Genomic DNA, 12,186 nt, shown 5'->3' with positions numbered 1-12,186 from the left:
ATTTGGAAAAAAAGAGAAAAGAAAAGAAAATCTCCATTAACACATAACGTGAAAAGAGAGCGAAATCTGTTGAGACGAATTCCCAAACCCCCCTGGTAGTGGTGGTGTGCGTGCGAATTCTCTATCAGGGAATGGTGTTTTGAGAATCAAGGCGGTGGCGAGATGTCGTCGGGAGGCGAGTTTGGCGATCGCGCTGTGTTATTGCGGTCAAATTCATCCGAATCCGAAGGCGATCTGGAGCGGGGAGGCGCGCTGTCCCCGGCCAGGAATAGTAATACCAGCAATAAGGGGTGTTTTCCGTCGGATCTCTTGAAGCGTTTTGATCGCGGATTGTCGGGTTCGGGGCGTAGGTTGAGCGTCAAGCTCCGGCCTGATAGGGAGCATCATCGGCTTTCCTCTTCTTCCCCTTCTTCACCTGCGCCTTCAGATCACGGCGTTAGTGCCAATGCCGCTGCCGCTGATGATATTCTAACGGAAAGTGCGCCGCCGGAGTGGGCGTTGCTGCTATTTGGATGCCTCCTTGGGGTTGCTACGGGACTTTGTGTCGCTGCTTTTAACCGTGGGGTTAGTTCAGAAGTTGGAAGATTTTGTTTTTCTGTTGATGGTCCGTTTTGTCTAATTTATGTCTGTTGCTTGTATGATTAATCTTGATTTATAGTGCTTGCTACTTTGGATTCTGCAAAACTTAAGTCTTTAAATGGATATGGGAAATGGTGGGCGAGTTGACTAAAATGGGTGGCATTTTTGTGTTAGTTATGATATTGCAAAATGGGTTTGAGAGGAATTACACGGTAAGAGGCAGCTTCGTATCCATGTACTTTTTGTGTGAATGAGATGATGACCTGTACTACTAATATGTTACGTGCTTGTGGTGTAAGGTAGTTAGATGGCTGTATATTGGATGAAGTATATATTTCAAGAGGAATGTTCTGGGCGCCCTTTTAGTTGGTAGGCTGATAGGATTGCTAAATTTAAAGGTTTTTGTAAAGACATGACTAAAATATGGAAGTTTTGGGGGTACTTCTGTTATTGGTCATGGTGGCTTTTGGTTGCTGATTTATGTGCAGATCCATGAGGCTGAACTCTTGGATTTTTATCATCCTTTTGGTCTTCTCGATGCTAGTATGCATGATTATTGAAACGCAAAATTTGAAAGTACTTGAATAGAGTTTTAAGTGTGAACTCATATGTTTCTTGCTTTACTTTTTGTATTGCATTGAAATTGGATAAGAATCTACCTTATGCCCGTTCAAAGGATGATGATGTCTGAATTTGTTCCATTCAGGTTCATGTAATACATGAGTGGGCGTGGGCTGGTACACCAAATGAAGGTGCTGCTTGGCTTCGGCTACAAAGGCTAGCTGATACTTGGCACCGTATACTTTTGATACCAGTCTTGGGCGGAGTAGTTGTGGGTGTTTTGCATGGTCTTCTTGAAATTATGGGTCAGATAAAGCAGTCCACCTCTTCTCAAGGACAACGCTTGGACGTACTTGCAGCAATCTTCCCGATGGTGAAGGCAGTCCAGGCTGCTGTAACTTTGGGTACTGGCTGTTCTTTGGGTCCTGAAGGTCCTAGTGTTGATATTGGAAAATCATGTGCTAATGGATTCTCAGTAATGATGGAAAGCAATAGGGAAAGGAGAATTGCTCTTGTTGCTGCTGGAGCAGCTGCTGGAATTGCTTCAGGTATTGCCCTCGTCTGTATTGGGTGTGATGTTTTGTGTCATTGATCTGGGTTCAACGTTTGCAGACTCTATGTAATATTTCATCCTGTCTTGCATCATGAATTGCCTTTTTCTGCTGCTTATCTTTATTCTTCTTTTGTCTATTTAGGATGACTGAGCTTGTTCCGTCTTGGCTCCTGCTTAGTGCTTAAATTCTTCCATAATGTTTAGATGGGGATATATTGTTCCTTCTTTTATTTTTAATCAATATTTATGATCGTCCTGTCACATAAGTTTTCCACGCGTACTCCAGGTTTCAATGCAGCCGTTGCTGGGTGCTTCTTTGCCATTGAAACAGTTTTGAGGCCTCTCCGTGCTGAAAACTCTCCTCCGTTTACAACAGCAATGATAATATTGGCCTCTGTTATCTCATCCACTGTATCAAATGCTGTGCTTGGGGATATGCAGACTTTCACAGTGCCCACGTATGATTTGAAATCTGCTGCTGGTATTTGATCTGATTCTAGTTTCTGGAAAACTGATCATATTTGAGGCTGCTGTCTGATTACTTTCATTCTTTGACCACAATAACTGCTGTCCATGAACTTCTGGAATCAACTGTTTTTGTGTTTTAGGATAGAAAATATACGTACTGTCAGCATATATGTTATATAATTATAGTACATTGCGTTTCAGAAGGGATGTAGCTCTTCGTTTAGTAAAACAGTTGAATTACTGTGCAGCAGAACTATGTGTTGGTCGCTTGGTTTCCTGCTTAAATTGACTAACCATTCTTACTCCAAGATCAGTCAAATGATGGATGTGGTTCAAATGAGAATTAGTTCTTGCATTTCTATCATAAAGTTATACATGTCAACACGAGTTATTCATCAACTGAAAGCAATATGTTTTGCATTGTTCTTGAAACAAAATTCAATTACTTTATGACTTCAATTTTCCAGCATGAAGAATGTGTTGTTCTCCTTCTATAGATGTCACTCTTCTTAAACCATGGGTCAATCACGTGACAGATTTCTTTGAAATGAAAAAGTCAAAGTGCGACATGAGTTTATGAACAGTTTGTGTGTTGCAGTTTACTGTCTTATTCTGTTAGCAGAGAGTTTTCTGATGACACTGACCATTGAATTCTTCATATCTTTGCTCAGAGCTACCCTTGTACCTTATATTGGGGATGTTATGCGGAGTAGTAAGTGTGGTTTTCACGCGCTTGTTGGATTGGTTCACTAAGGCATTTCATTTCATCAAAGAAAAATTTGGGATTCCAGATGTAGTCTGTCCTGCTTTGGGAGGTTTAGGAGCTGGGCTGATAGCTTTAAGGTATCCTGGAATATTGTATTGGGGTTTCACTAACGTCGATGAAATTTTGCATACTGGAAAGACTGCATCGGCTCCTGGAATCTGGCTTCTAGCTCAATTATCTGCAGCAAAAGTTGTTGCCACTGCTCTATGTAAGGGGTCTGGCCTTGTAGGTGGCTTATATGCCCCAAGTTTGATGATTGGTGCTGCTGTTGGTGCAGTATTTGGGGGCTCCGCTGGAGAGCTTATTAATTCTGCTATTCCAGGAAATGCAGCCATTGCTGAGCCACAGGCCTATGCACTGGTAATATCTTCTGTTAGTTTAGGTTTATTATTCACTTCTGATTATTTATTATTCCAAGCTATTTTGATTGTGACATTATCTTTCTATCACTTCTGAGTCCTCCTGCAGGTGGGAATGGCTGCAACATTAGCCTCTGTTTGTTCAGTACCTTTAACTTCAGTTCTTCTTCTCTTTGAGCTGACTAAAGATTATAGAATCTTGCTTCCCCTCATGGTAAGATTTACTGTCTCAGGTGTTGGACTCGGTCCACATGTTGTGTTCTCGTGAAGAGCTGCCTGATGTGCCTACAGTAGGGTAGTATTAATTCATGTTTCAACCTTTGATTTTTACATGGTTACCCATCTTAGCTCCATTTTCTCTGACTAAGTAGATGTTTTCTCTACTGGCTTTTTTGTTTCTGTAAAGGGTAGGTCAAGTCATGTAGCTACCGCAACTAAGAGAACCTAACATCCATAAATGTTTTCTTAGCCAAAATTTAGCGGAACATGCTGAGCTTGTTCACTGTAGCTCCACCAGCACTCTAGGATTAAGCCTCAATCCCATATCAAGCATTTAAGCCGAGAACAACCAACCCATAAAACACTACATAAAGTGATAGGTCCTACTTCCTTAGTGAGGTTCGACTTTTGACATTCAAGTGGAAAGCTATTCGCTGAACCATTAGATCACCATTTTAGTAGTTTGCTCTTTAACCATCTTACATTTATGTTACCAGTAGTTTCCTATCAGTAGAATCTGCAAGCCAAGTCTTTCTGTACAAACTCGATTTGGGAATAGGAGCTTCAAAAAATGGAGTTCTGATATGGTTAATAACTCTTCTAAATCAGGAGTAATTAAATTATTTTTCGACTGCCTTCATATATTTTGTTTTTATTTATTCATGATGGAGGTAATATCCTGTGCTTGCTATCAGCCTTTCGGTACTAAGCATATATGGCTTTGGATGTTGTCTTGATACAGTATTTATGTTTCTTTTTAGCTTCTTCTCGAATACCACCAAGATATTTGCTTGAGCATTGATATATCTTGGACAACCCTCTAACAGGCAGGAATTCTAAAACTGAAACTTAGGTCCTTTGTACAGAGAAGTATTATCTATGCTAAGGAGGACTTTCGAAACACTTCATGTTTTAGTGGAATATTATTGACATCTTGCATCCTTTGCTAATTGCTTCATTTAACATATGAAATAATAAACAACTAAGTTCTGAGCTATTGATGGATTGCTATCAAGCAATCTTCGCATGCCCTATTGGTTAAAGTCAAGTAAATTTATGATGTTTGTTTAGGTAGTGTATATCTGTAATGTGATTCCTTGACTTTTACCTATTGCAACAGGGGGCAGTTGGATTAGCAATATGGGTACCCTCTGTGACAATTCCTGCAAAGGAGACAGAGGTATCAGATACAAAGAGTACTGCACGAGGTTATCATGTTGTTTCACCATCTGAAGGCGAAAATGAGGGTATCTGGAGACAAGCTGGTGAAAGGGATGATATAGAACTCTCGCTTATATGCACCTCCAGTAACTATCAACCAACAGATATTGATATTTTACTGGAAACTACGAAGGTCTGTCTTTTCCTTTCCTGTTGGAACTCATTTGTGAAAAGAAGCCAAGTTTTGCAGATTTGGTTTTTGTTCCCTTTTTATTTATTTTTAAAACCTTGGAGCTTCTGACAGAACATAAATAATTTAGTCTTTAATGTTCCTTTCTTATCAGGTTGCTCAGGCTATGTCAAACAATTATTTGAAAGTTTCTCTAACCCAAACTGTGAGAGAGGCTCTAAACATTATGCGAGATGGTCAGCAACATTGTGTCCTTGTTGTTGATGCTGAAGATTCTTTGGAAGGTATTTTGACACACGGGGACATAAGAAGGTGTTTATCCCAAAGATCTAGTGATGCTTCTGTCAGTGAATCAGGAGATGTATGCTTTTTTCTTTTTTCTTTAAATTTATTTTATTTAGATTATCTTAGTGCCATATGGAATTAAATTTTACTCATTGGCCTTTATCCTGTGTAATAAACCTCTATTTGTTGGGTAGTCTTTCCTGCCCGATTTCCACTATTTAGAAATCATCCTTCATTGAGATATCAAAGTGATCATGAACTAAATTGCAGGTAAACACATGCACTGTTTCCTCTATTTTCACTCGGGGGATAAACTATCGTGGACGGGAGCGTGGACTTTTGATTTGTTATCCAGACACTGATCTGGCAATGGCCAAGCAGCTAATGGAGGCTAAGGGAATCAAACAATTACCTGTAATTAAGCGTGCTGAAGATGCTCAAAGAGAAAGAAAACGCAGGGCTGTGGCTATTCTTTATTATGATTCGATCTGGAGTTATCTCAGGTGCTCTTTAATTTCAGAATATTGTTTTGTATCGTCTCATGCTCATATGCGGATATAGATATATTTGTATCTTTTTCTTTATGCTTGAATTGAAATGTGCATGCTTTACCTGCTTAGAAACTAAGAAGCAAATAAAGCTAACTGGATGCTCCTTTTGTTTCTGCATGTTGGAACTTGACAAGTTCCAGTGTGAGATTCCTCAATTGGGCCGTATTTATCCATTATCATCCTCCTCTTTTTTTAATGCGTGTGTACTGCATGCTCTTTGCATGGATAATAAGAAACATCTTTGGTTTGTCGAGTTCCAGTGTGTGATTCCTCAATGGGGCCTTAATTATCAATTATCATCCTCAATCGGGACTTAATTATCAATTATCATCCTCCTCTTTTTTTAATTTGTGTCTGTGTGTGTGTGTCTACTGTCTTTGCATGGATAATAAGAAACATCTTTTGTTGGTTGGAGATCAAGTTGTCAGGTTGCTACATGGTCATAGGCAGGGCTACTCTTTCAAACTTTTTTTTTCTTCTAATTACATTTGATTGATCTCTGAATTATAAATAAACAGCCACAAACATTTATATGTAGGTAGCATTAGCTGCAGACTTCTTTGTTAAAGGTGCTTGATTTTTAAGTTTCTGAAATCTTGTGATTGCTTCTGGCTTCTGTAGAGATGAACTCAATCATCATCTGAAGTCGGTCAACCCACAGGAAGATGATTCTGTGAAGATGATAACAAACGGCCATCAATGACATGAGACCATCTATAATCAGCCATGAAAATTTCCCAATGTGCCTGGGCCAAGGTACCTGAAGTTCTTATGATGGAATCTTATTTTCCGCTGCGGTTTTGTATCACAAGGGCGCATAGGGAACACATCATGTTTGCTTCTTCTTGTGTTGAGGATAGATTTATGGCAATGATTGATGTTCCAACACTTACCTTAGGTGTAATCTAGAACACGCTTATTGTACATGATATTTTCCGGCAGTTTAAATGTCAATTGAAGGAGTTACACACAAAGGGAAAATCGAGACAGAAAATACAATACTATTCATGACAGGAAATTTGAAGGGGTTTTTGTGAGTGCCATCTCTGAAATCTGGAGCTATCTAGATTCTTATCCAAGATCCCATGTCAACATTGTAATATACGTTCTGCAAGCTTCTGTATAACATACTTCCCTCTTGTAATGACTGCCCTTCAAAAATTTCATTGAAGTTTGAGTTGTTATTTTATAACATACTTCCTCTTGCAAGGTTTTGTATGGTATACTCAGTTGCTGTTACACTTCACTATGAGAAGCCAAGTTGAAAAATGAGAGTGTGTCATAAACAAAACCAACTTAAAACTGGACTTGTATGGGATATTGGATTAATAATACACAGGAGATTGAAAGTTAGATAATTTTCCAAATTTATAATTAGCAGTAATCAGTAGGCGTAGAAGAGAATACAATTCTAAGGAAAATCATAGTCAGCAAATTTCAACGTACTATTTAGATAGGGTAAACATATTGCCCATAATTTTGATTCTCAGAAGGGATATACACTTGTAACCACTGCCCTCTCATCAGCTTCAATGCAAAGATGATTTTGATTAGGGATATTTACATTTACACTTGTTAATTTGTGACCTATTTACATAAATTATTTCCACCTTTTGAATAATTAAACATACACCTACAAAAAAATGTTGATATTATTTATACAAACTATCCTTATTTTAAAAAAATTACAACCCCCAAGAAAAGAAAACATCATTACACAAACTACCTTTTCCTTTTGACCATCAAGGATAATTTCTGTAATTGTGCAAAAAACATAATAGTTTCTGTGAAAAGGCCATACGTGTGTAATTATTCATTTTGAATATTGCTCAAACTTAAATCTAATAAAGAATCTAAATTTCAATGGACAGATATTTCTCTGTCAATGCAATAAAGAGCGAATGAAAATACCAATAACTGAGAGTATAAAATTTAGTACGTCAACTTTCTTAAGGACAAAAATTCCAAAAATTTACATTTGTGGTCCAAGCGGCAATCGACTGATGAGCTGCTGATAAACTGAGGACCTGTGGGACGAGTTCAATACAGAATCTGTGAGAGGCTCCAATTTGGGTTCTGCTTTTGGCTGCATTAAACCCATGCCACTCATCGGTCGAGGTTGGTGTCCTAGATATGGATGAACTGGCAATACTGGTAACTTGCTTTGATTACAGCCCAACCTAGCCAGTCCCAGGCTAGCTAGCCCTGCTTGGTTCATCCCAAACCCAAAGCCAGGGCCCAATCCGAGCTGCGGCCTACCTGGGAGACTGAATGAGCCCAGCCCAGGTCTCTCGAACTGGGCTGCACTGCCGTGAATTTGAGAAGGCTCGGGTCGGTGTACTTGACTTGAAACAGCAGCTCCATGAGCTTGTTGTGCAGGAAGTGTGTTTGACCCCCCGGAATTAACGTGGCTGCTGTTACGGGCTGCAGGGACATCGTGATTGTGCTTACCCTCATATGTAGTTATCACGGACTTCAGGTCGTGAGATGCCCTCTCAACGTGCTTCCGGACGTTGCAACCGGCACTTGTGCACTTGTAGTAACTCCTGCATTGTATCCAAAAGATCACCAATTGTCTTACATTGACTTCTAATTCAAGTTCCTCCTTCCTAGGATAACATTCATGAATGAATAACAAGTAAACCAGAGATTAACCTTGGATTTGGATTTCCTTTCACAACTTTCTGCCCGTACTTGCGCCAACGATACCCATCATCGAGGATGTCCACCTCGCTGGTCGTTTGGACCACAACTCTTGGCTCCCTTATGGCTCTGGTAGCCCCACTCATTTCCGAAGCATAAGTTTCAATTCTCCTAGAATTTCAAAAAAGCCTTTGTATCAATTCACCAAACAAATAAATTAAATAAGAAAAATGTACAAACCTTCTCTTTGATTCTGATTCATCTCCTTCGACATCATAACCTAATGATACACTCGCATGTGTTGCCTGATCATCATCTTCCTCATCATTTGAGAAAGGAGAAGAACCATCCACAGCATCACCTGACTCGTATTGGGCACCATTTTGAGCCTGGAAAGTAGCTCCATTGCTGTATTCTTGGACCAATTCTGCCGAGGATGTTGCTTCAAGATTGTCTTGCCTCCAATCTGGGGCTCCTGGAGCATTCCCGTTTTGTACAGTTGACCAGACGAGATCACCATTTGCATCTGTCCCGGGTTGTTCAGACTCAAGCTGGATGTCACTCAGTGCACTTGAGGACCCAAAGGCTGATCTGCGATTGGGGGGAGGTTTTGGGTGGTTGTGGGCTCCCTTGTGAATTATCTCAGTGATATGACCTTCATGAGACCGTTCCACTTTTTTCTTGACTGCACAATTTGGATGCGTGCACTTGTAATAACTCCTAGGATACTCGCTTCCTTTTACTTGTTTCTGCCCGTATTTTCTCCAATTATAACCATCCTCGGCTTGGCTGCCACCAATATTATCTCCACTGCTCCTTTGATCTCCATCATCCCCATGTGGCTCATCAAGAGGTGGGGAGTTCTCTGCAAAACCAACAGAATGGTAAGTCTGCTCCGACGAGAGATTGCTGCCTGCCTTTTTTTCCGCATGTGGTTTAGAGAAGGTTTGGATCTCTGGAGGTTCTGCACTTCGATGCAGAAACGAGGTATCTGAACGAGCAGAAACCCCAACACCCGGAAAAGACTGAGGAGCAAAACCAGAATCATATGCCTGGTCAATTAAAGAGCAAGAGCCAAATAAAATCAATATATTGGATTTTCACACATGGAATTCTAACTACATGTAAAAACAATTACTTTGAAACTAGATGTAATCCATAAATATAAAAATGACATGTTTCATGTCATAATTGAGATGAGGCAGGCACACAAATGCACAAATGAACATATACCTGTGTTTGTTCGCGCGTACCTGTGCGTGGGAGTGTGTGTGTCACAGAGAGAGAGAGAGAGAGAGAGAGAGAATTACTTTGTTAGCTGCACTAAAATATGGGATTGTTCCGGATTCAGGAATAGGTTTGAATGCAAATGATGAGGTATCCCCAGAAGTATTCTCCTTGCCCTTGTCAGGATCATCTGACATCAACATAGAGTTCTGATTGTTTCCACTCGGGGCAAAAGAAAATTTTCCAGTTGTAGGAGATGGCAGAACCTGCAAAAGAGAAAAATATTTGAACATCTATCACCTTATCAAGAAGAACTTGATGCAATCATTTGACAGCTTTAACTGAAATAGAACTATGGGTTGTAGTACAACTGTAGAATTTTGAAGGTATAACAAAGAAATGAAAAGATATTATAACTCGAATAGGACATAATTGTTGTTATTTCTGTTCATTAAAAGAACTTACAGCCGCCAGCATCAAATGAGAAATTAAGCTGCACAATGATCTAATGATCTAACTTACCAGCCCCATGCAATTATTTCAATGATTAAGGAGTTAATTTACATTTACTACCCTATCAATGATTTAGCAAAACACCAATAGAGACATGCTCAACGCTCGGCAGACTATTCCACAAGCTAATCCACTCAGCAAAAATAAGTTAAACAAACAGAAATATTCACCATTAGAATTCTGAAGCTACATACAAGAAACACACCCAAACATGCAGGTAATCAGCTTGTCTCTATGTCTTCTTTAAAGTATTCGATCTAGAAATTCAAAGAAGTTTCTTCTTTTATAAGGAAACTTAATAATTTGCCAGAAGTTCTAGACTCCAGCAAAATCTCACCAGTGAATTAGAGAGGAAAACGGGAGATTCTAGCAGAGTTGCTGGGCTAAGACCGGGAGGAATTGTCAGATAAGGAGACCGAACTTCTTGGTTCTTAGAAAGGTCAGCTGGTTTAATGCTTTCTGTATTCAATCTCGGAGCATTGAAACCAGCTCTGGCTGCTATCCTCTCCATAAGGCCTCCTCGGGAGCTCAGCTTTGGTCCGTTGAGTGAATTTGAGTTGCTTGCTTCATCACCTACTGTGCTAGCTTGCCTCAGATCATTTCGATCGGCACTTCCAGATGCACTGTGTCCTTCAGGACCCAGAAAAGGAGGGCGACCTTCATTTTCAACACTAGAGTCTGCAATTGCCCGTGCCACAACATCATCGGCGATCATTGATGTGAAAAAGGCTCTTGGACTTGGGCTCGGAGGCATCCAATCTCCCATAATAGCAACATGATCATCAAACCCACCCATGAATTTTTAACCTACTTTTCCCACTTCAAAATAATCAAAATCAAGAAGCTGGATACAAAGACGAAAAACCTGAAAGACAAAAATAGACATAAGAAAAGAATAAATATAAGTAAGATGCATGTTTTTCATGTTTATCAGCAGATTCTCCCTGCTTAAAGAAACCCCTTAACTAGAAATAACTCTTGATTTATTTCCTCCACCTCCCACAAGCATAATTCAAGAGATACAGAAAACTAGCTCAAACATAAACAGAAAGCAAATGACTAATAGGAGACCCGAGACCCTTCTTCAAGAACCCTATCCCCCCCTCAAGTAATACATTTATTTGTTTCCTATTAGTAACAAACAAAATCCTCAGTGTATCTACTCAAATAGCAGGAAGAAACTGAAAAGAACTAATTCAATAATACTTTTCAAATCCATACAAAACACAACCAATATAAGCCAACCGTACCTTAAATTACACAAAAGTTCACCAACCATTAATATCAGTAATTGCACAGAGCAATCAATTACTCAATCAGGCATTTGCATACACAAATCTTCCCAAAACCCAACAATAAAGGGTGATTATCCAGTAAAGTCTCAATCTTCAGAGAGATCACAAACATAAATCTCAACACAGAAAAGAAAAAAACGGAAAGAAAAGAAAAAAAGGGAACCCATTCTTCAACTCCTATAAAGCATCAAGATCCAAACAAACTAGGAAACAACACCAAAAAGAGTGAAAAATAACACAAACCGAAAAAAGCAAAAACCCCAACTTTTCCGTGCATGAACCATCATCAGTTGCAAAAAGGGGATGCAACTTCAATTGAAGGAAGAAACCAACAATGGCCCAGACAATTAACTCCTCAAGAGAACAAAAACAGTAAAAAGAAATAGCGAAAAAAGCTCAAGCACAACACCCAATCATTTGGCAATGATGAGCAGAAAAGATTAAGGCAGTCAAGTTCGTATTACCTGAGGAAAACATAGAGCAATCAAGATTCAGTCAGATTGTTTTTCCGCTTAATGGGATTCTTTCCCCATCCAGTGACAAACCCAAAAACAATTAGAAAGAAAAAGACTTCTTTCTTCCTTGGAAGAAATGAGCAAAACAGAAATAAAATCTCTCTACTTTCTTGTTTCTCTCTCTCTCTCTCACTCTCTTGAAATCAGCTCAGCAGTTGGCAAGAATTGCATGCGCTGATGAAATTAAGCAAAAAAATGAAAGATTTTTATTTGAAAATCCAAATCAATAATGGGAAAAATGGGCTTGTTTGGGAATTATGTTTTCTTGGGACCTTTTAGGAAAGAAAAATACAGTGACGAG

General features: G+C 39.4%; 2 protein-coding genes across 4 annotated transcripts; one reads left to right on the top strand and one right to left on the bottom strand.

Moving 5' to 3' along the window:
• On the top strand, window positions 1–6,888 carry LOC105176542 (chloride channel protein CLC-f). 2 transcript variants are annotated; one of them, XM_011099372.2, is made up of 9 exons: window positions 1–564; window positions 1,286–1,688; window positions 1,980–2,174; window positions 2,833–3,287; window positions 3,396–3,500; window positions 4,626–4,859; window positions 5,011–5,217; window positions 5,412–5,644; window positions 6,314–6,888. In XM_011099372.2, exons 1-9 carry the CDS (start codon window positions 163–165, stop codon window positions 6,393–6,395), a joined length of 2,316 nt encoding a protein of 771 aa, XP_011097674.1. In that variant the 5' UTR covers window positions 1–162; the 3' UTR covers window positions 6,396–6,888. The 2 variants fall into 2 exon arrangements, with proteins under 2 accessions (XP_011097674.1, XP_011097675.1); XM_011099373.2 differs by having other exon boundaries at window positions 475–604.
• On the bottom strand, window positions 7,497–12,186 carry LOC105176541 (probable WRKY transcription factor 2). 2 transcript variants are annotated; one of them, XM_011099371.2, is made up of 6 exons: window positions 11,835–12,186; window positions 10,413–10,940; window positions 9,646–9,828; window positions 8,576–9,360; window positions 8,348–8,506; window positions 7,497–8,238 (listed from the first exon to the last, which is right to left on the bottom strand). In XM_011099371.2, exons 2-6 carry the CDS (start codon window positions 10,869–10,871, stop codon window positions 7,665–7,667), a joined length of 2,160 nt encoding a protein of 719 aa, XP_011097673.1. In that variant the 5' UTR covers window positions 10,872–10,940; window positions 11,835–12,186; the 3' UTR covers window positions 7,497–7,664. The 2 variants fall into 2 exon arrangements, with proteins under 2 accessions (XP_011097673.1, XP_011097672.1); XM_011099370.2 differs by having other exon boundaries at window positions 8,576–9,387; window positions 11,835–12,185.

Source organism: Sesamum indicum, linkage group LG14, assembly GCF_000512975.1.
Source record: "Sesamum indicum cultivar Zhongzhi No. 13 linkage group LG14, S_indicum_v1.0, whole genome shotgun sequence".
Taxonomy (NCBI): Eukaryota; Viridiplantae; Streptophyta; class Magnoliopsida; order Lamiales; family Pedaliaceae; genus Sesamum; species Sesamum indicum.
The sequence above is the reverse complement of the archived record's forward strand: the minus strand, read 5'-3'. Positions and strand labels throughout refer to the sequence as shown.

Coding starts and splice junctions, on each gene's coding strand:
- LOC105176542 (XM_011099372.2), top strand. CDS start 163: ATGTCGTCGGGAGGCGAGTTTGGCGATCGCGCTGTGTTATTGCGGTCA. Junction 565..1,285: donor TCGCTGCTTTTAACCGTGGG/GTTAGTTCAGAA, acceptor TGTTCCATTCAG/GTTCATGTAATACATGAGTG. Junction 5,645..6,313: donor TCGATCTGGAGTTATCTCAG/GTGCTCTTTAAT, acceptor TGGCTTCTGTAG/AGATGAACTCAATCATCATC.
- LOC105176541 (XM_011099370.2), bottom strand. CDS start 10,871: ATGGGTGGGTTTGATGATCATGTTGCTATTATGGGAGATTGGATGCCT. Junction 9,829..10,412: donor TTTTCCTCTCTAATTCACTG/GTGAGATTTTGC, acceptor TCTCTTTTGCAG/GTTCTGCCATCTCCTACAAC. Junction 8,507..8,575: donor GAATCAGAATCAAAGAGAAG/GTTTGTACATTT, acceptor TTGAAATTCTAG/GAGAATTGAAACTTATGCTT.